At 44.7% G+C, this 21,866-nt stretch overlaps 1 protein-coding gene across 2 annotated transcripts in view; it reads right to left on the reverse strand.

Annotated features, from left to right (window-relative positions):
- Positions 1–21,866, reverse strand: part of ERI3 (ERI1 exoribonuclease family member 3) — a 160,303-nt gene that overhangs the window by 123,539 nt on the left and 14,898 nt on the right. For both annotated transcript variants that reach the window (XM_067300471.1, XM_067300473.1), the window contains exons 3-5: positions 11,764–11,880; positions 5,263–5,322; positions 2,748–2,839 (exon numbers count right to left, since the gene is read on the reverse strand). In XM_067300471.1, the coding sequence (XP_067156572.1) occupies positions 2,748–2,839; positions 5,263–5,322; positions 11,764–11,880 (269 nt within the window). The remainder of the gene's footprint in view (positions 1–2,747; positions 2,840–5,262; positions 5,323–11,763; positions 11,881–21,866) is intronic.

The raw sequence follows: 21,866 nt of genomic DNA on the forward strand, positions 1-21,866 counted from the left end.
CATTCACTGGCACAGCACTAATCAGATGTGATGCTACACGCTGCTGCACCCAATCGGTGACGGAGCGGCATGATGTGCTACTCGCCAAGCGGCTGCAGTCAGACTCCCTGTATCCATGTGGTTGGAAACATGAAATGCATTTTCTGCTTTGCCCTGGAGATGCTTCAGGATTGAACTCTGAAGTTAATGGTTTAAAAAAAAAAATTTTAAAGGAAGAGGGAGAAATGAACCACTCACTGCAACCTCATGGCCAGGAGTGGAGTCTTCTTTTACAGTTGACTAGTAAGGCACAATCCATGCGAGAGACCACTGCAAATGGCGAATCAAGTATCTCAGCTCCAGAACTGCAGGTCCTGCTGGCCAGCTCACCCCATAACACCCATGGCTCACAAGGAGTGGGGCTGATCTTCGCTTATGTTTGTCTGGTACTCTTATTACCAAAACTAATCAGACAAGGATAGAGAAATCTAGTAGCAAAAGGAGGAGTTACCAGCTAGCAGTTTTGAAGAAAGATAAACATGTTGCTTTAAGAGCAAGGAAGAAGACAGAGAGCAATTCACTCACTTCTAAGGATCACAGGCAACTTGCAAGGAAATGTGGAGAGCATCTGCAGGACAAACTGCCTTTCAGGCCCCAGGACAGGTGGCATAATGGGGATCAAGAACAACTTTTCCTGGCTCAGGGAGAAAAATCAGCAGCTCTCAGCAGAGGAGAGGACACAGTCACCCTTTGCCCACTGTAGAGCTCTGAAGCAAAAACCCTCAGAAGGTTGCCTGTTCCATACAGATACCAAGTTAGGATGCCATTAGCTGGGGACCCTTATCCCACAGTGGAAGGGATGGAAAGATGGGCTTCGTGCACAGGCAAGTCACAACTCTGTTCCTCACAACCATCACCAAAAGCAGTAAACTGGACTCTCAGGACAGCAATACAGGAGTAAAGAGCTGAGAAAAGAGAACAGATGAGAAATGACAGTTCGGCACATTCCTCAGCTGTCTTTGTGTTGGTCTCTAACAAAAGTTTAAACATGAAATATAAAGAAAAATAAGCCCCACTTTTAATTTAAACCAGTTATGCAGGAATTGGGGAATACGCTCATACACCAGTTCTGGACATGGCCCCAACAAACACCCAACTTTTGACTCAACAAACACCCAGCTTTTGACTCAAGAGCTAGCATGCCACACTCCTGTCTGGAGCATGGCAAATTTCCCCTCTCCACTGGAGCTTGCGCTGCCACCTCGGTCCTCATGGCTCGTGTCTCACTAATCATAGCAAGAACAGGCAAGGAGCTGCCACTCTACAAAGACCACTCTGCAGGAAAGAACTGGTGCTGATTGCTCCCAAGCTGCGAGCAGTTTATTTAGGCTTCAGACTTAGGGAAACCAATGTCAAAGTGAAAACCAAGTAACACTACTAACGAGTTGTGGATGTCAGTTTAACATTGGATATGTCAAGCCCAAGCTTTATCGATGTGATAACAACAAGAGTCTTTACCCAGCACTCTAAGGAAATAAAAAGCTGAGGAGAGATTATAGGAATCCAAGCGAATTCAGCACAATGTGACACTGATCTGCAAACACCTTACAGATTAGACTAATCTAATTCTTTGACATTTAACTCCTTTAAAAAAAAAAAAAAATCAAGCTTTTGGGCCACTGTTCCAGCTATTTTCATGAGACAGGCATGTACACCAGCACCTGCAGATCCCAGTGCAGGTTCCCATCTGGTACTCTTTAGACTCTGTTGCCCAGCTGATAAGCATGACCTCAAAGATAAGAACACTGATAAAGTGTGCCAGACTTGGCTCGTATTCTCTTTACAAAGACTGCTCTGTGGTTTGCATACAGTTAATGCACCAAGATGACAGAGAGAAGGCCTTTCATGTGAAAGTCAGGTAAGGACCATTGCTTGATTTGGCTGTACAGTGAGACAAAGACTTTCTTGTGTGCACTTAGAGACACCCATCCTTAACTCCTGTTCCCTTCTCTGCATGAAAAATTTAATCCTCTCTATTCCCAGAGGAGATGCCAGGCACGATGCGATATGCACATCACAATCTACTGAGTGAAGGGGTAACTTTCTATCCACCCAGTCTCTCAGGATGAAATTTGGATTGAAGCATTCACAGACCAGGAACAGCAAAAACAAGAGCAATGTTCTCTTTGGGAAGTATAATAGGTAAAAGAGGAAACACCACAAAGCCCCAGTTTAAACTTTTCTTGGGTATGAAAGAAACTCATTTGTTATAGGAAATATCCTAGACAGTGATCTTGCACTATGCCTAGCACCTACCTTTCCTCTTAAGCAACCCTCTTCCACTCCTCATTATGTACAACAAACAATGATACCCTGGGAAACAAAGACTAGGGACAGCCAGAGGCTCGTGGATGCAAGAAGCTTAGAAACTAAGGGGAACCACTGCAGAAATCAAGTGCAGCATGAAGAGTGCTTGCAGGCTTCTCAGCCACAGCTCTCCACTGAATGCTGGCAAGGGGTTAAAAATAGCCAAGGCTGCAGCAGAATTAACAGGCAAGGAACAAAATGGGGCCAGGAGATGAGCATCCTCCATCCTTCTCCACCAAATTAGAGATCTGTGAAATCATACCAGTCAGTAACAGCTAGAGCAATTCAAGGTGGAAGGAGGATTTTGTTTGCAGGCAGGAAATGTTTGCAAAGATGTACACACTACAGGCAAGCATGGAGCAATAAAGCTGAGAAAAATCTCCCTCCCCTTCCATACTCACATCACTTTCAAATCCCAGTCACCGCAGGTCACAAAAATCGACTTGACGCTGGGATCTAAGAGGCCTTCCTTCGCCATCCACTCGTCAACCCTCTGAAAGGAAGGCAAGAAAAGGGGATGAGTTTTGCAGAGACAGGCTGAGCCACAACAGTTAAACTCAGATAAGCTGCTTGCAATCAAGAGAGAAGAAAATTGAGATCTTATCCACCCCTCTCCCTCTCTCTTTTCTCTCTTTGCTTGCCATCTCAACAACAGCACGTTTGGACCTTTGAAGATTTCTGATAGGAGACATCAGGCAACCAGAGCAGAGATGATCTTATCAGACACCACAGCAGCTCTGCTCATAGAAGGATGGAAGTTGTGCAGCACTAATGGGACAATACAGATGCAGTATTACTTGGCTTCTCTCCTCTTTTCTTCTCTCCATATCAAATGGGCCAGTAGTGAAGCACAACTTGAGTCCCTGTCAGTGATGAGAAACCTACTTATTTCTTGAAGTTTTCTAGTGGGGGCTAAGGATGGGAAGGAGAGCCTAAACCAAGAGGACCCACTATGGTCCTCCAGGTATCAGACGGGGAACAGAAGGGAAACAGGCAGCAAAACAGATTACCTGCTTTGACTTGCGGGGAAACACAAGCATCCTGTGATAGTGCCCCTCATCTACAACATTTCACATACACTCCAATTAATGCATCTCAAAGGGGAATGGGACATGGATCGAAGGGGAAGGACTGGGCACGCACAAGCACCGCATGGCCATAACAACCAAGCCATGTGTGCCCTTCCTTTCTAGGCTGGGTCTCTTTCCTCCTTACAGTTCTGAGGACAGGTTTGTTCAGGGAAGGGTACAGTGTGGATTTAAAGTGAATCCAATATTCTTGATTGACTTCCCTGTAGGGACAGTTGTTCTGGATCCACTTTGGAAATGGGCTACATTCATCAGAAAAATGCACATCCACCTTGGGGATTAATCAGGAATAACTAAGCTAGAATAAACCCTCATCATAAACACTTGCAGTATTCTAGCTAGATCTAAGAAGTCCTTGTTGTGAAATGCCCGAAACCTTCCGGTGGCAGGTGACAGGCAATTCACTGCTGTTAGTGAGGCTGCATAACAGCATTTCCAGTGCTTCAGCAAGGGAAATCCCTCCTCTCTTCCCTCACTTGATGCCTTCAGCTCCTGAAAAAGCTATCATGCCCCAAAATCTCATTTTAACCAAAAAGTTTATTTTCATTTAGCCCAAATCTCATTTAAATCGAGAAAGCTGTAGCTGTATTAATTGTACTGAAAAGGTGTTCAAAAACGTACAGAAATGTTTCCACAGTATGAAACTCCTCTAGAAACAGAGTGAACTATTTTTTGGAGTACTCCAGTAGCATTTGAGCAAACAGGGCTTTTCCTTTGGGGAAGCAGATGCAGACATACGTATGCTTACACACACGTACTGCTGTAATATGCCTTCTGGAGAGCATTAGGGACCAGGGGGGTTGCCTTGGATGCGAGATGTCACCTCCACAGAATGCCATCTTTGGCCTCATGGCACTGCCACTGCCTTTCTGGCAGAAGATGGGGCTTCTTTCTGCAACCAACTGTAAAACAGCCCTCGCGGGGGAAAGCACCCCTCAAAGTAGCATCCTGCCTCCTGTCCCTGTGAGGCACTTTTGCCTCCCTTAGGTTGCTGGGATCTTGCATCCATCCCTGCACAAGGCTCCAGGGAGCAAGGGACAGCAGCTGTAACCTTTCTAAAATCCCTGATGTAAGCGCCCATGAAGTGCTATCTCCATGGAGGATTTTAAAGCCTTTAATTTGATTTCCTCACATAAGCAATTGTTGCAATTATTCTGATTAGGAACAATTAGGTAACACAGCAATGGAAATCCTGACAGAGACAATGCATCGAACAGCAACCTGCAACCTAAGTGGACTCTGCTTGAGGAGGTTTCCTTCACTATTTGACTACCAACAAAAGCTATTGATGGAGAAATACTTCCAAGCTAATTAAGCCCTAAATGCTGTAGGAATTCAACATTAAGCAGATGGCATTATTAGGGCTATATCTGCATTCGTACATTCTCCAGATTAGATTTTAGAGGCATTTTCCTTCTATACTACATGTATTATTGAGCATTTAAATAGGTAGAGAAAATTAATTTAATAAGGTGCTGAGGGAGTGGAAGGAAAAAGGAGGCACAGCTACCAGAGCAGTGGTCTCAAGCAATGTCTTGGTGCTTTAAAACTGGCTCAAGCAAGAATAGCCTCTTCTCATATCTGCTGGCAGGAGTTTGGATATCTTGTCAGTACCCTTGACATGAACAGCTGGAGATGACAGATCAATGGTTCAATACTCTCAGCAGCATGTCACCAACGTGACAGCAAATGTTATTCTAATGAAGCTGTAATCATAGTCAAATTACGCGGTTCGATTCTTAGAAAGGGGAGGGTGCAGAGAAAGAGATGGAGAGGGAAGGACAGGACCTGAGGTCAGAGTTCGGGAACTAAAGGTTATTCTTCTTACCTCAAGCACTTGCTGGAGGCTTGGCTGCCCATCCACCATGCCTTGAATAATCCCAGTCAGCTGAAACAAGAGACAAACAGAAAGCAGGAATCAGAGCAGCATTCAAAAGATCACTAGAAAATCTCCTCTCCTGTCCTCCTTCCCGCAGCTAAAAGATGCTCCTGTGACCCATGTGGACAATACCGAGGAGTCAGCTACGGCAGAACGCCCCTGGCAGCTGTCCCAACCCCAAGCAAGGGCAGAGCTTCATCTCAAACACAGCAGAGCAGGAGGGCTCCTACCCACACCATAAAACACTGAACTCCCAACAGTGCAGGATCCACTTAGGGGTGCAGCGATGCCCTCCGCTTCATGTACTGACATGGTGCCCAGCCTGCTGCCTTTTTTCAACACGTAGTTTCCAGTTTTGATGTTGCCCTGACTTGCACAGGCAGAAGTGACTACCGGCATCTGCAGGCATTCCCCTGCTGTCATGATGACACCAAAATTGCATAATATTAGATAAACAGAATAAACTATTATTGGTAAATGAGAAGTGTAGAGAATCCATTCATCCTCCACTGTGATGGGCAGCAAGCATATGTATTTTCTCATAGTCCATCACAACATTCTTCTGCCTTTTAAAAAGCAGACAACAAACATTGTATTTAAAACAACTGAATAAAATCTGAAGAAAAAACATTTTCTTCTAGACTACTAACACACTTGTTTTTTTCAGTGGGCTCCTCAGGGACAGACCCTGCCAGCAGCTAATTCCACTGACTTTACCAGGACTGTTTGGCTGTTTAAAGGTAGGCACATGCACAAAAACATACAGGCTCATGGGTCTTTGCCTGCATCTGCCCAGGATAGCTTGAGGCATGTGGAAAATAAATAATTTTTCTGTCTGCCTTCCAACTGACAAAACTGTCTTTTAACATATTGAATATTGGAGGTCAGTAGCTTGCCATCAATGCACCCAAGTAATTAAAAAAATCGTTATTAAAACAAGCGCACACTACAGTATTTCGCTTTATATTGCACTTTCCTGAAGCTACACATCTCACACATTTTCATAAAACAAAGGTCAAGCACAGCATAAGAGCATGTCCTACCAGCTGCACACGGCATCCAAGCCCCCCCAGAAGCCACAGCAGCCAGTCGAGAGTTACCAGCAGCCTTCCCACCACCTAAGAGCAACTCATATCAGCTCTGCCTAGTTGTGAAACTGAAGTCCTGTACCAAACCACAGGGCTCTGTATTATTAAATGCAGGCAACTGAAACCGGCTCAACTGTTTCTACCTCTCTGTTTCTTTGGCTGCTTGGCTTACAGCACTGAACTTGGAAGAAAGAAAAAAAAAGATTAAACTTCAATTAAATTGTAATTACATTTAATGAATACCAAATACCTGACTCGCTGCATAAGCTGTAAGTGGAAAGATTATTTTCTCATAGTGACTTCCATGGAATAGTAATATACACCTTTTAGGGAAAGTATTTTAATTTTAAGAAAGCAGAGTTCCTCTAGGTGGGTTTCTGAAGTTCATCAAGTCATTATTAGGTGGAATTTTAAGGAAGTGGGGGGGACACAGACACTCTTTTATATTCCAGAAACTGTTTTTATATTAATCTGTATTTTAATTGGGTAACAGCTGCTGCCTACAGACTTCCCATACTCTAAGACGCAGATAGATTTAAGAGATTAATGCATGGCTCTTTAGAGCAGTTTTTAAACACTCATTGGCTTGTTTCTTCCTTCTCTTGGTGTCATCTTCTCCATGCATTTACCTGGCAAAGATGCGCAGCTCATCTACTGCAAAGCGCTGGCTCTGGCTCTCTGAGGGCAGCTCAAATCAAACCTCTGGGAATAAAGATGAGCATTTGGGGAAGGGTGACAGGCAACTTCTCAGGATCACAGCCAGGGCCTATGCGAATGGTTTCCACTGCTCTGGATAGCCTCAGACTGCATGTGCTCAGCGCTGCACTCCCTGATGGGTACAGGTAGATGGGGCTAGAATGGCCTAATCCAAACATTTCCCATCAGGAGGGAGGGAGGGATGGGAAAGCAGCAGCAGGGGGTCAGAGTTCCACCAAGGAGTCACTGTTTGATCTTGCCCAAGGCTCCTTCCCTCCCTGAGAGGAAGGAAACTACCCCTCCTCACCTGGCAGGCCAAGCGAGGTACCAGCTCACTCATACAAGGACACCTCGCCACGCAGACACCCACCAAGACCCTCGCAGCAGAAGTCACACGTATGAATACAAAGGGACATACACCTGTTCCACTGCTATGCTTCAATACAGACACTGCTCAAAAGGGTCTGGATCTCTGCTCTCTCATCCTCCCTGCTCCGTTCTGTTCAGTTACATACATCTGTAACACCCAACCTAGTGCATCGGGTGTCCACAGCATTATCTGGTCTTGCAGCTTTGATAAAGTATAAAAGCATAAAATTATGCTATTGTAAAGTTTGACTGGTGATCCTATGAAGCACATGGTACTTGGGAACATAAAGTTATAAGGCATTTTTCTTTTTGTACTTTTATTGTCTGTTCCTTCAGGACAAAAAAAAAATCAATAAAAATTAATCACTAAAAAAGAGCAAAGTACCATGAAAAAGCCTGTATGAGCATCTTGCATATAGAGGGAACCTTTCACTTAAGCACCTGGCATGAATTTTCTTGGGCACCAACCAGACAAACCACTGGCATCTTCCAAAGGAGCATGATGATTTTTTTATACCTGGCAACAGCTTTTAGCTACCTGCAAGTGCTTTCCACCTTCTCAACCTAAATGTTCATCACACCACTCATTATAACCAAGCTTCAGGAGCTGTTGTTTTACAGAGGTAGGTGAAGAGAAAGGGGACAGGATCAGAGCTACAGAATGAACAGGCACAGGAAGATGTGCTCCTGGCCGCTGGCGCGGGACGTCAGAGGAACCCTCTCGCGGCCAGGGGTAAGCGCAGACACAGAGCAAGACTAAAGCAAAGGGATGCCATGAGGGTGCCCATGAGTACTACACCCTTGTAGACACCCTTGCCACACTGTGCCGTCTTCTTCAGGAAGGAAACAAATTCAACTGATGCTCCAGATCCAGGGAATGAGGTCGAGGGACCCCAGCAAACCTCACACATACTCTTTATGAAGCAGTCTTGTTGCTTCCTGGTAAAGGCAGTGAGTGGAGGGAAGAGGGGAAAAAAAGGCAGCACGGCAGACAGGCTCCAGTGTAATGTCAACACTACTGCTTTTCCTACAGAGTTTATCTCGGAAACCATCGTATTTCTACTCCAAGACACTTTGCTGATTACATAAGCACTTGTCTCTGGTGTACAATCTGATAATCAGCCCTGGTCTTTCTTTGTAGACAAAGAGGCCAATAAATCTCACCCTTTGTAAGTAGAGGTGCCTAGACAAAGCCCTTTACTGGCATTTAGCAAAATGGGTATTTTTTAAGAGAACAAAACAGCTGAAAGTTGATGGTTGGGAGCTGTGCAGGCAGTGGTTCTGCAGGAGCTGGAGGCCGCGTACACAGCACACCCCAGCTCTTGCCTCTGGGTCCAGCTATAGTCCTTCTGCCTTTCTTCCTCACTCAGCATCCCCAAAATCCAGCAGCACACACAACAGAGGCAGCACACTGGGAGGGAGGAGCTGTCAGCACGCCAGGCAAAACCACCAACACCAGAAAGCATCCCATGAGCCACGGGCAGGCGTCTTCTCCTCCCCAGCAGGACCGAGTGCGTGAGGAGGGAGGGAGATGCTCCACGCTCCCCCAGCCCTGTGCAGGAGGTGCCCAGGCTCTCTCACTCAGCACGAAGGAGCAAGAGCAGGGGCAAGAGCTGGGGTCTAAGGAGGAAGAGCATAACAGAGTAAGAAAGAGCAAGCCAGAGGTCTGCAGCGAGCAGAGGAGTTACTGTAGTAGCAACATCAGGTGTTAGAGGGACAACTGGCCCATGAACTGGTGGTATCACTTGTACAGCCTTCAGGGCAGGCCCCCACACTATCACTGCAGGCCTGACCTGCTGGGCTGCTAGCAAGAGTCACAAATCCCACAGGTCTTTATGCAACAACTACAGCCTTTGCAAAAAGCAGGTGCAAATGAGGAAGAGTATTTTTGTGACTGTTTAGTAAAATCCTCAGTACGACCAGCTTGCCTCTGCTTCTTAGGGCAGTGTTTCCAGGTCAGGCTAGGTATGAGATCCTGTGACAGGCCCCTGCAGCATTACCCTGTTCCCCAGGCCTCATGTCAGCCCCTGCAAACCTGGCTAGGCCAGGTGACTGTGAAGGGCAGGAGGCCTGCCAACACAGGTGGCACAGTGGCCATGCTGTGGGCTAAGCAGCACGGGCTACTTGGGGTTTTGCCCAAGAGCCAGTGGTCTCCAGGCTGTGATCAAAAGCAGCTCCCTAACACACATTGTTAATAGCAGAGAGTTTCCCAAACCTGGTGTTTGGCTATTTTGTGCCACATATACAAGCTGGAGCGTTTTTTGTGACCATTTTGCCTGTTGGCTTCAGAGCTGTCCATTTTTATTTCACTCTGTACCCACAATACCAGGCAGGAGGTCAGCTGCAGAGCAGAGACTGCAGCGCGATGCTGTGGCAGGGAAGCCCATGCCCATCCTTGGGGCTCCTGCAAATGCACAGCCCGCCACGCAGCACACCACTGCTCAGCGCACATCCTCTCTCGCTCTGTCCCTCCACACACAGGAGACACGAAGCCTCAGAGAGGCAAATACCTGCCCCCGGCATCTTGGCTCCAAAGAGCGAGAGAAGACAGAGAAAGCGGCACTGCAGTGAAGGAGCATAAGATGGGCTGAATGTCTTGACCACAAGCTCGGTGTCCAGAGGACCTCCAAGCCACTAATCCCAGTGTCAAGCCCCTAGTGCCTCTTCACACCATAGCATGCTTTAGACTGCATTCAGCTTGGAAAACCATGCCAAACAAGTCAAATTTGCTTGCAGACTCTCATGCAGTAACAGAATTGCAACCTTGAGCACTGGGGGGAAGGACAAAACAGAGAAATTTCTCCAAAATGTAACTTCAGTAGGAGTTAATTAATGAAACGACTTCTCTAGAATGTAGACGACATACAAGCCTTACATTTTGGGCCTTACTCCACAAGATAACATGTCTCTTGACACAGATCAGGTGCAAGCTTTAAAATTTATCACAGCATACATTTGCACAAGCACATGTCCAGCAAGTCTCATGTGGGCTAGGACAGCTAAAGTAGTTGTCCAGCCTTCTAGTAACAAGGTTGCAAAAAATTTTCCATTATAGCCCCGTTTTCACACATTTATAGCTTTCTGAAAGCCTCTCTTACTGTCTGTGCTTAGAGGGTGTTTGTTTTTTTTTTTTTGGGGGGGGGGGTTGCAAAGTTTAAATAAAATACCTTCACCTGTTTTTCAGTTACAGGACAACGAAAAAAAGAAAAGTATTTGTTTTTAAAATGTGGAAATGTGGAAGGGTCTGGCTGGCCTTGAAGGGGGCTCTACCTAGCACAGAGGAGTCATTTAATCAAGTTAGTCCACACAGGACAAGCACGCTGAGGGCCTGATTCTGCAGCCACTGAGGCCACGGAAAATGCATCATGGTGTCAACAATCCCAGTCCTGTCTGCAAAGAACTCGGGTACTCCGATTCCCCTAGTTAGTATTTTAGTGCCTGGGCTGGCCGACAGTGAAACAGGGGAGTAGCAGGAAAAAAGCCCAGAGCAAAGGGAACTTAGACAACTTCCCTGTCTGCAACGTGGAAAAAGTACACACTTGTAGAAACGGTTAACTTTTTGTGCTGAATGAAAAAAAAAATTAAACCCCCTCCCCCGATTCCTTTGATCCATAAGAAATCACATTTACACAGTTCCTTGAATGCCACCTTCATCTTCTCATCTATATCTGGGGAAAGCTGGATGCATCTCGGGAAAGCAACTCTCCTCAGCAATGAGTGTAACCAAGTAACAAGACCTCACTTCTCCAGCAATCATTTCAAGCACCCCACAGGCACAACATCAAAAAAAGAGTCTTAAAAATAGATATGTAGGTTGTCTTACCATTCTGGGGAGCTCATCAAACCACAACAAGCAAGCACATAGGAGAGTCATTTAGAGCCTCTGAACCATGGAGCAGTACAACACTTCCTTCCTTTGGACCAGGCTCTCTTTGACCTTCCCCACCAAAGAGCAGCACAGCACAATCATTAAGAGCTTACAGACAGGCTCCGGTATCTTGACCATTCGCTAATATGGCATTAATATTTTAATTCTGTGGTCACCCAGGAATACATTCATTAGTTATATAAACAATTGATCTTTGTTAGGAGATCATAACCATAACTAGAGTTAGTTATGAATCCAAGCCAAAGCCTTTATGCTCTGCTACGATAATAAAGATGATTCCCCTTATCTTTAACATGAGGCTGGCACAACACCATGCTGCATCACAAGGAGGTGATCCCAACCCCCGGTGCAATGGAAACCTGCTTCCCAGAGATACTCTTGGCGCACCGGGGAACCTTTGCACTTTACCTCTGTACAGAAGGGCGTAAGCTGGGGATGCACCACAGGCTGAACATACATGTGAAAGGTGGATTCGATCTCCATTGTCCTGCCATTCAGCTTCAGGATAGGGAATTCGATGATTTCCTGAATGGGGTAAAAAGAAAAGTAGCTGTTCATTTAAATCAAACAAAAAAATGAAGCTGGGAAAGATCCATATTAGCAAGATGGCAGTAAGAAGAGGGGGCTGATGGTCCCAAACAGAAATGAGACCAACATGAAGCTTTGCACTATGAATGGGAGAGTCATGCAGGAGCACAGAACACGTTTAGCACCATTAGTGTGAAGGAGCAAGGCGCTGACACTCATCACGCATTGGCCCCAGCTGGGACATACTGGTGGGTCTTTGCGCTCAGTGCGGCAACTGCACACGCTGCTGCCTCAAGCTGAAGCTTTCGAGAGGAATACAACGTGGCACCACTCACACACGCTTCCCAGACTACGTGGGGACATGCTTGCAATGGGTTCACTTGTGGTTAGCAATGACATCTCAGATGCAATGCCCTCATGATGATCAGTTCCACCCTCTCTACCACTCACTCCTTTTGGAGGACACCAGACAGACAACAGGAGCTCCTTAAAAATTTGCATGCTATTGCATAAAGCACCTCCTTCCCAGGCAAGGCTGAAACAAAAGTTGCAAGGAGCACCACTCTGCTCTGACAGAGTGAGAAGAGGAACTGTAAGTCGCCCTGCAAAAACCACCCCTATGGGATATGGCATAGTAGCAAGCCCTGCTTTATTTTCCTCTCTATAGCCAATTTATGCTGATAGGGAAATAAAAATGTTCTTCATCAGAAGAATGTTCAATTATTTGAATAATCAGCAATCAAAAATTTACATGGACCTGTTAATAAAAAGTTTAAACAAATCCAGTTACGATGGATTTCTCAATTATTAAAAAATATACATGAAATTAAAAAAGCCGACCACTGAATAAAAGCGATAAAATCCTTTGTGTTCACCCCCCTCCTTCCCCACTCCCTCTCTTCCTTCCAGTTTAATGCAAGAGAAGTGACAATTTGTTTGGTGTCTTTAAAGAATAATTTGTCTATGTTATTTAATAGAGATGCATGGCACCAAGGTTCTGGAGTGCAAATGAGCCTGCTGAGTGATATCCATGCAACAAGCCTCTCAAATCACTTCTGGAGAGAAAGAGAGAGAGGGAGAGAGAATAAAAAAAATATTGCTTTTTAATATTCAAAAACAGTTTGCAAAATTTAATCAAAGCAGAGCAAAAGCTAACATTTTTACCACTTTGACATTTTTATTAGCGCTTTCATAAATTTTTAAAACATGAATGGAATTAGTTTAACAACAAAAAAAACTGCTTGAAAACATCTGGAAGAGACAAATAAGAAATAATAAAAAATAAATAAATAAAAAAATCCACCTCCGGCAAGTAAAATTAGCATGTGGAAAATACAGTCACTGCAGAGGACTAACACAGGTTTTGGACCTGGGCTGCAACCCCCATGACCCACAGGCAGAAATCATCATGAGGTCATATACACGAGCTGATGACATCACCACCCCCGGAAGCCAGAGGGAGGGCAAGAAGACGGGTGGGTAAAAGGAAACAACAAATAATTTAAATAGCCAGCAGAAACACCCAATTTCCATCTCGGGGAGAACGCACGCACGCGGTGCTGTAACCACAACAGCTCCCGGGAGCGGCCAAGCCGGGGGCTGTGCCAGCAGGGCACGGTCAACCCGGGCCCGCGGGGAGCACGCTGCCAGCTGAGAGGAGAAGTCAGAGAACGTTAACGGTGCCGAAGCGCCCAGGCATAGATGCCGAGCGGTCAAACAGCAGACAACGCAGGGCTTCACGGTTTTCCCAGCTCTGCCGTACTCGCATGCGCTGCGTCGAGGAGGTTTGGGTGCATCCTTTCTCCCAGCCCCACAACCATGCAAAAACCAGCAGTAGTGACCAAGCTTCCCTGCCCCAGGAGGGGACAAGACACAGCTGTGGCTGGAAGGGCAGGAGGACATAAAAAGGCAGAGAAAAATGCTGTTTCAACTCTGCAAAACACCTGAGCATCACCCAGATCTTCTGTTGCGGGAAGTCAAACTCACCAACTTCAGCCACCCGGGACCACCAGCACAAGCAACAGAAACTGGTGACCAGAAAAAGGAATGCGGGACACAGCTGAATGAATTTCTCCCGCTGAAGTTACCATGGCGGGTAGACACTGAGTGCAGCACATTTCTGTTCAGAAGGAAAGCCGCCTGTAAAGCTTGAAGCAAATGGACAGGGTGTCCTAACAGCGCCAGGCTTAACCCCAGGCTGGCTAACACGTGTTACAATCCTATCTGCCAAACACTGCTCTCCTTCCTCAAGGGGTCTGTAAAAGGGGCTGGGGAAGCTCGTCACCCTTTGGGTCTGCACCCCGCGCCGGGGGCAATCTTTGAAGCAGGCAAGGCCATGGCAGGGCAAGACGAACGGCCTCCCTCCCAGAGAGGCGCACGCACAGATGCGATTTCACAGCAAGCCTGCGTTGCAACGCAGACACGGGCCCTAAGGGAACAGAAATATCCTCAGGGGCCATCAAGTGGCTGGACGCAAAGAGAGACAGAAAGACAGCCCGGCCGGCTGATCTGATACACAAAGGCGTCATTTGCCTTCCAGAACCAAAGGCAAAAAGCACTTCCAGGAGGGTCGGATTAAAACATACGGAGGAAATAAAAAAAAAAAAAAAAGCTGTACTAAAAAATGTGGAAAATTTAACAATATCAAGAATTACTGCAGGTCTGTGGGAAATATGCGACCAGGGAGCGGGGGTGGAACCTGAGTAGCAACTTGAATGTCTTGGGAGAAAGAACAGCAGCTCTTTTGGGCTTATTTGGTCAGTTTTTCAAGCAAGTGGTAAAGGACCTTTCCCAAAAGGCTGTTTATCTGCACACTTCCTATAGCGAAGATTTTTCCAGTCTCTGGCAATGTTTGCTCCACTGGTATCTAAGGCAACAGATACCAGCCCCATGAAATCAGCCCCACTCCTCACTAACAACGTTAGCCAGTCCTGCAATGAAATTTAACCTGTGACACTGCTGTACTTTTCATTTAAACTTTCATTTGGAGAGAAGCAGTGTTTGGAGACCCTGCAGTTTGTCCTGCTAATAAAGACAAGTGTTGGGACCTTTAAAGGTGCCATTCATCTTTTGCCTTTATTAAATTCAATTTTCTTAAGCCCATGATACATCATGAAATTAAGAGTTGACATTCCTGCAGAAACAAAAATATCTATCAAACATAAACAGAAAGGGGGAAAAAAAAAAGAGGCCACTATTACCAAGAATTTATGGCTTAAAGTTGATCTGTTTCCACTTTTTTTTTTTTTTTTTTTTTTACAAGCATATGGTTTGTTTTAGAGATCCAAAATGTTATTACAGATCTAGAATTTCATTAGTAATTATTATGAAATGGTGAGCGCTTAGACACACACACACACACACCCCCAACAGACCGCGATTCAGAAAGGCAGCCAGGCGCTCTCTCACATTTCACAATAGCCTGGTGAGCTTAAAATGCTCAGCTACGTCCATACAGTCAAGGACCTTCTCTGCTCTTTTCCAGGTGGGGAAAGGTGGAGGGAAGCAGCGCAATGGAATTAAAAGGAGAGATTCACTGACATTTGGTTTCTTTTATCAGAGTCTGATCATTCATAAGAGCTACCCTGAGATCGTCACGCATTTCCATTTCCAACACTGACTACGCGTGTGCCAACTACTGCACCGTCTTGCACCAGCAGCGTTTGGGTCTTCTAAGTCTTTATTCCCCCCCCCCCCCCCCAGTGTTTCCTCATAGCACAACCAGAAGTTATGGATGTGCTGAAACAATGTTGAGGGTGTCCAGAGACTGCAAATAGTCACAAGGTACCAGAAGAACAAATGCACCCATTTGAATTTTGCAAGCACTGCAATTAGGTACTTTATTTAGCACTGCAAAGTAACTTGAAAGGAAATCCAGGATTCAAACCACCAGCAATAAATAAGCAGCTTTTTATTTTCCTCTCATTGTCATGAAAAGTTGAACATGTTTTGTGTTGAGAAATTCTGCGCGCAGCTCCCAATTACTGGCATTTGCATTTATATTGTTGGAACACAGAGCTTCTAAAATCAATATTAACACGCTTAAAGAAAAAGACATTGCCACCCTGTCCCTCCTCTCAGCTGCTCCCCCAAACACGTTCACAATAGGAACGTATAGAGCCCTAGGCTTATAAATATCCATTACCAGGTCCACTGTCTTTACAACAATCTTGTATTTATGATTTTGTGGTACTTCAAACAAATCTACGTGACAGCTTGCTCAGAATTTCCCCCCCCTCCCCTTTTCTTTTAAACCTTCCCAAAAAGGAGACACCAGGTGCAAGCCGCCTGTGCAACCTGGCTGTCCCATGACAGTGGTCTGAGGAGTAGCAAGTAGGCTGCAGCGTAACTGCATAATGGCTACGGACTTCCTTTTCAAAGGGATTTGAAAAATTCATAAGGGCATGTGAAATCACTGCTGCAAACACAGCCTTTTTCTCCCCAGCCACCCTAAATGAAAACCCCCTCTCTTTAACACCAGAAAAGGGATGCAAGAATTTAGCTGCCTGATTTTCTTGATAATAAATCAACAAGCACACGACTGTACTCACTGAAAGCCTTCCCGGAACAGCAAGATCTCTAGAGTTTAGAAAAGCAAGCAGCAAAAGTTGCACTGCTTCCCCCACAGGAATCTTTTTGCTTATCATCTTGGATTTGTGGAGCAATAACATTATTAGACTAAAAGAATACCATGCACAGCAAAAACTTCCAGGCTCTTAAAACCTTTTAATCCAGAAGCCCATGTAAGAAGTGGACAGGGCTTACTTCAAGACGGTGATTTATAAATTTGAGGAAGATCTTGTGGCCATTCAGTTCAAAAACTAGCAGAGAATAATTTATCCCCTACTCCCAGCCCCATTTGAAGAAGTTTAATAAACACCAGAATAAAATATGCCTGTAAAAATCAGAGCTGACTGTTCAAAACGCAATAAAAACAAGCAGATGTTTTAAGAGAAAGGAATTTTTTTTCTGATAACAGAAAGGACAGAACTTCCTACCAAAAGATCGCTTTACACCTTCAAAAAAGGTGAGGGAGGGAGACGCAAGGGAGTTTCACTGGAGGGAACACAGGCTTAGCATCAGCTCATTTTGTTCAGGGATTTTTTTTTTCCCCTCTTTAAAGAAAAAAAGTCATTTTATGCACAAGGAGCTTATTTCTTAAACAAACACTCGTGTTTTTGATTTACACCACGGGCTGCTCCTAAATAATTTATGGCGGGTTAAATTTATTGCACAGCCTTGGCCGGCTGCAAATTCGAATTGCCAAATAATTAGATTTTAGGGCAATGCTTATAAATTATCCGCCGATTTGTCCGGACTTGTTTGTCAGTTGCTTTGTGCTTCGGGTCATCTTTGGCATTTCGCTGTTTGTGTTTTAATTGCTGATTTACACTTTGACAGATGAGAGTTGATGCCTCCAAGTTCCGGGAGGGAGCTGGGGGTGGGGGGGGGGGGGAAGAGCAGGAAGAATCAGAGCTCTTAAAGGCTTGTGATTTTCCTTTTTTCCAAGGCAATTAAAATCGAAAAGAGACATAGTAAGGACAGCACTAGCCTAACAGATCTGCCTCCCCAGTTTCCATTCTCTGCCTTAATTATTATTTTAACTAAAGCTGTTTTCAAATTGAACAGCCTTGCACTAGCCCTCAGGGGCAGTAACCAAGATGACCTCATAGGTCTTTTTCACAATTCTAAATTTCTATTTAACTAACTAAAACGACTACCGTAAAGACAACACCTTTGCAATGGGGGATAGCAGGACTTCTGCTGAATCAAGTCCATGCTGGCTGTCCCAAGGATGCCTACATGCGCACACAGTGACAAGTCTCACAATGCCTCTGCCCAAGGTAAATTACTTACTGTACAAAATAACCCTTTTAATAGAGGCCTTTGGGGAAGCAGCTGACCCCCAAATTACATTTTCCATCATTACCTAGCTGAAAATACACATCTGCACACACCCAACAATTAAATACGTTTAAACAAATGTCATATCCTTGGGAAAAGAGTGAAGGGAAACACACACCAAAAAATCAAAACACAAGGGAGCAGGCAAGAACATGGAAAGATGAAACACAGGGAGAAGACAATGTGAAGACAACTTCTGCTCCTGGATCCTTGAATATCCAGGGTTTCTTCCTTCCTCCTGCCTTTAGGATAACCTCATTGCCAACTCACAAAATTCAGGCACCGGAACCCAGTGTCAGAGGCTGGTTTTCCTCAATGATAAATTTAGAGTTGTCTTTTGGATTCTACACTGACATCAAACCTGGCTCACATTTCTAGGTGTTTCCTTAGAACTGTGAGAGTGAGGGATCATTTCTCTTTCTTTAATAGGAGCTGAAATTCCCATCTAATCACATGCCTCCAGGAGCTTGAGCTTTAAGAGAGACATCTAGTCCATGCACTTGCCCTAAGGCAGCAGCATCTCCCCCTAAATCATTTCTGACTTTGTCTAGGCTGTTTTTAAAGACTCCAATAACAGAGATTCACACACTCCCCAGGCACTCTATCCTGGTGTTTCATTCGTCTTATCATTAGAAAGTTTTTCCTAATGTCTAATAGGAGTTTCCCTTGCTGTTGTTTAAATTCATGACTTCTCCTCCTATGCACAGTGGACACAGGCTGGAACTTTCCACTTTTTTGTAACAGAAGACTGTTATCATACATCCCCTTCTCTGTACTACACAACCCCAATGCCTTCCAGTCTGTGCTCACAGGTTGTGTTTTACAGACCGCTGGACACACTCAGTGTTTTTCTTCTGGACCCTCTTGAAATGGTCTAAAATTTTCTGAAGTATGGAGTCCAAAACAAAACATTTCTCTAGCTGAGGTCCCTTCTTATAGGGCCAAGAACAGGACGATCCACATGACTTGCACATGACATTTTCCCCTAAACTTGTCACTATGGTCTTTGGGACTTCTTTCATGCCACTGTACCTCACATTTTTATAGCTGGCTCATAACCCTTGTCCCTTCATCCCAAGCAAAACCTTTGGTAGCCATTTGCTCACAGGCTGGCTTCTGCCTGTCACCATCACCATCATCCCACCTGCCAAGAAAAACAAAGCTATTTCAATCTTTCTAGAAGCACCCAGCCATCAGGAGTAACAGAACCTCCCTCCTCTTTCCACACTCAGGATGAGAAATAAAGACATGCTGACATTTCAACTCATTTTTTCAAGCACTACTGACATATATTTAACCACCCAGAAAATCTCAACTGCCACATACAACAATAATTTAAAGCTTGACAGTTTGGGGAAGTTTAATACTCAGACCAGGTTAGAAACAGCACACAGGACTGTCCAAATATTACTTTTGTATTGCAAGAAGACAACTACACCACATCCTTTTTCAAGTCCACCCCTTTCTACCACAGGCAAGCAGCCTGTGCAGTCCCCATTGCAGAATTATCAAATCATTTCAAGACCCAACCTCTTCACCCGATATCGAGCAGCACAAACGATCAATGTTCCCAGCAACACTAAAACATCTGGGATGGGTAGAAAGGGCATGTTAGTGCATGTAAATGAACACTCGCGGTTTTACAAACATTACAACTAACTGCTGGTGACAGCATCATTTCTGCCTGGCATAGAGAGGAACTAAATAACATAACCAAGAACAGTTTTGCCAGCTACCAAGTGCCCAGACCAACAAAGGCAACGCGAGGATGGTTACACAGCCGGCTTGGAACAAAACAGGAGAAAGCAAGAGATTTTGCCAGAAAGAGTCAAGCTGCACCTCCTCCTTACTGGGGAGGTTTTGTTCAAAACTAAGAGAAGACCTTAAAACAGCAAAAACCACAACAGCCAAAACCACAACAGCCTGAAGAGAAAAGCAAAGCCCCAACGCAGCACTCCAGACAGATGCCGCAACATGGAAGAGCAAGCAGGCACCAAAAGGTGCAGCTGAACCTGGGGTATTTTAGCTATTAGTTATTTTAGCTAAGGTCAGAGAAGTTTGAGTCAGAGCCAAATCAAGAACTGAAAAGCTCCTTGCATCAAGCCTGTTTTCTCCAGATGCCATCCCTCGTCTGCCAAGAGCCTAAAGGGACCATGGTAGGACAAAAGAAAGGACACCTGACTTCACGTCACTTTTTTTTTTTTTTTTTTTTTTTTTTTTTTTTTTTTAAACAAAGGTGTTAACACTTCAGTATTTCCTTTCTGGACTTTTGTTTTCCCCATTTGATCTCTGTTCTAGCAAACACTTGCTGGAAAATCTCCTGGAAAGCTATTTACTCATTTCAGCATCAGTCCTGTCCTTCCCCTGTGGGGATCATATTTACACTTCAATGACCATCCAGGAGCTGCGAAGGGGAAGATCCTCCCTCCAGTATCTCAGAATATTGCGCCTTTTTAAAACGCCACGCTGGGTGGCTCAGAGGCCGAGAAACAGCAAGCGTACAGGCCACCAATGACCATGCAGCGCCATACACACAGCAAGAGTCACAAGGCACAAAAGCAGCAGAAGCGTAACGCTGTGGCACCCTTCCCTAAACTTCAGAAAAGCGCGTGCCGCAAACGTTTCCAGCAGCACAAGTAACCCCAATCAGCTGCTTTACGGCGAGGCAAAGAAACCTTTAAACACCCTACGAGGGACTTGCACGTTCCTGAACTAGCATGGATCTTTTCTTTCAGGGTGACTGAAGCTCAACTACTTTCTGCTGTAACAACAAGTCTACTTAACTTTGCAACTTGTCACCTAAACGATGTGTAATGTTTGCACAGCTAAGGATACAGTGTTCAAACAGCACAGGTGGGGAATTGCACGCTGGGATGCATAACTGATGTGGGGTCTCCGCACGCTGCGAGGGAAAGGGCAACGTGACTGATTGCTTTAAAGCAGTCATCTCATCGGCCTGTCAATAACCAGCCGAAAGCTAAGCAGGTTGGGTCAGGTTAGGACTGCAGCAGTCAGCCACCTGAGTGCCTGGTATTTTAGGCTTGTCACTATAATACTGCTGGGTTTATATCTTGAAGTGAGAAATTGAATATTTTCATACATCAGATGTCTTGCCTGGTGGTCCAGTGGTTGTGCTCTGTAGGAGATTTGGGTTCGGTAACTGCTCACGTTACCTAGCTCATTGGTTTTTAAACAAATACAGCCAATTCTGTTGCCTGAAGCCGTAACACCCCCTGTCAGATTGATATGGGTCACAGCGAGGTTGTCCCCACTTATTGCAAGAATGGGGGAGGTCAGTAAAACAACTGCCACGGAGAACGCAGCTTTTGTGGGAGACACTGCAGCTGGTATTTCAGACCCTGCAAAACCCATTTTGAAATTCTGGTTGCTCTTCTCCAATCTCTCTGTTTTTTAAAATGAAGATATTATACTCAATATTGGTCAAAATAAGGTTTCACAACAGCCCCACAGAACTGAAATAAAACACAAAAGATACAGAAAATATGAGAAAAAAGAACTGCATCTTTTCAGTAATTTCAAATGCACCCTGTAGTATCTGGAGTTAGATACTTATGTGACTCTAGCAGAATTTCTAACTGTTCAGAGGAGCTAGCTATAAGGCCTCAAAAAGTTTTTTCAAGAGATTATACAAAAATGAATGTGAACAGAAAAATAACCTAAAATAGCTTTTATATGAACTATTTCCCACCACTCTAGGAACTTAAAGCATCCCAACACAAGAAGAACAGCTTAACAGCAGCCATGTAGTTTCATTAAATAAAGGGTGTAAAGTAAGCCATAATTGGCAAAGACATGATAAATAATTTTTTTTTACTTTTAGTTAAAAAAAAAAAAGCCTTTAAGTGACTGTGTTGCACACATTTTAATGGCATTCCTCTAGTAACAACACTGGATGAAGCTGAATTGAGAACTATGTATTTAAAACTACACTCAAGCTTAAGCTGCATGAAGACAGGTAATTGCAGATTAATATTCCATTGTAATACTTATGCACGAGAGTGCTGAGTTAAAGTTGCCATGGGAAACAAGCCTGAATTTTCTTCACTTTTCAGCAATTC

Source organism: Apteryx mantelli, chromosome 8, assembly GCF_036417845.1.
Source record: "Apteryx mantelli isolate bAptMan1 chromosome 8, bAptMan1.hap1, whole genome shotgun sequence".
In the NCBI taxonomy this organism is placed as follows: Eukaryota; Metazoa; Chordata; class Aves; order Apterygiformes; family Apterygidae; genus Apteryx; species Apteryx mantelli.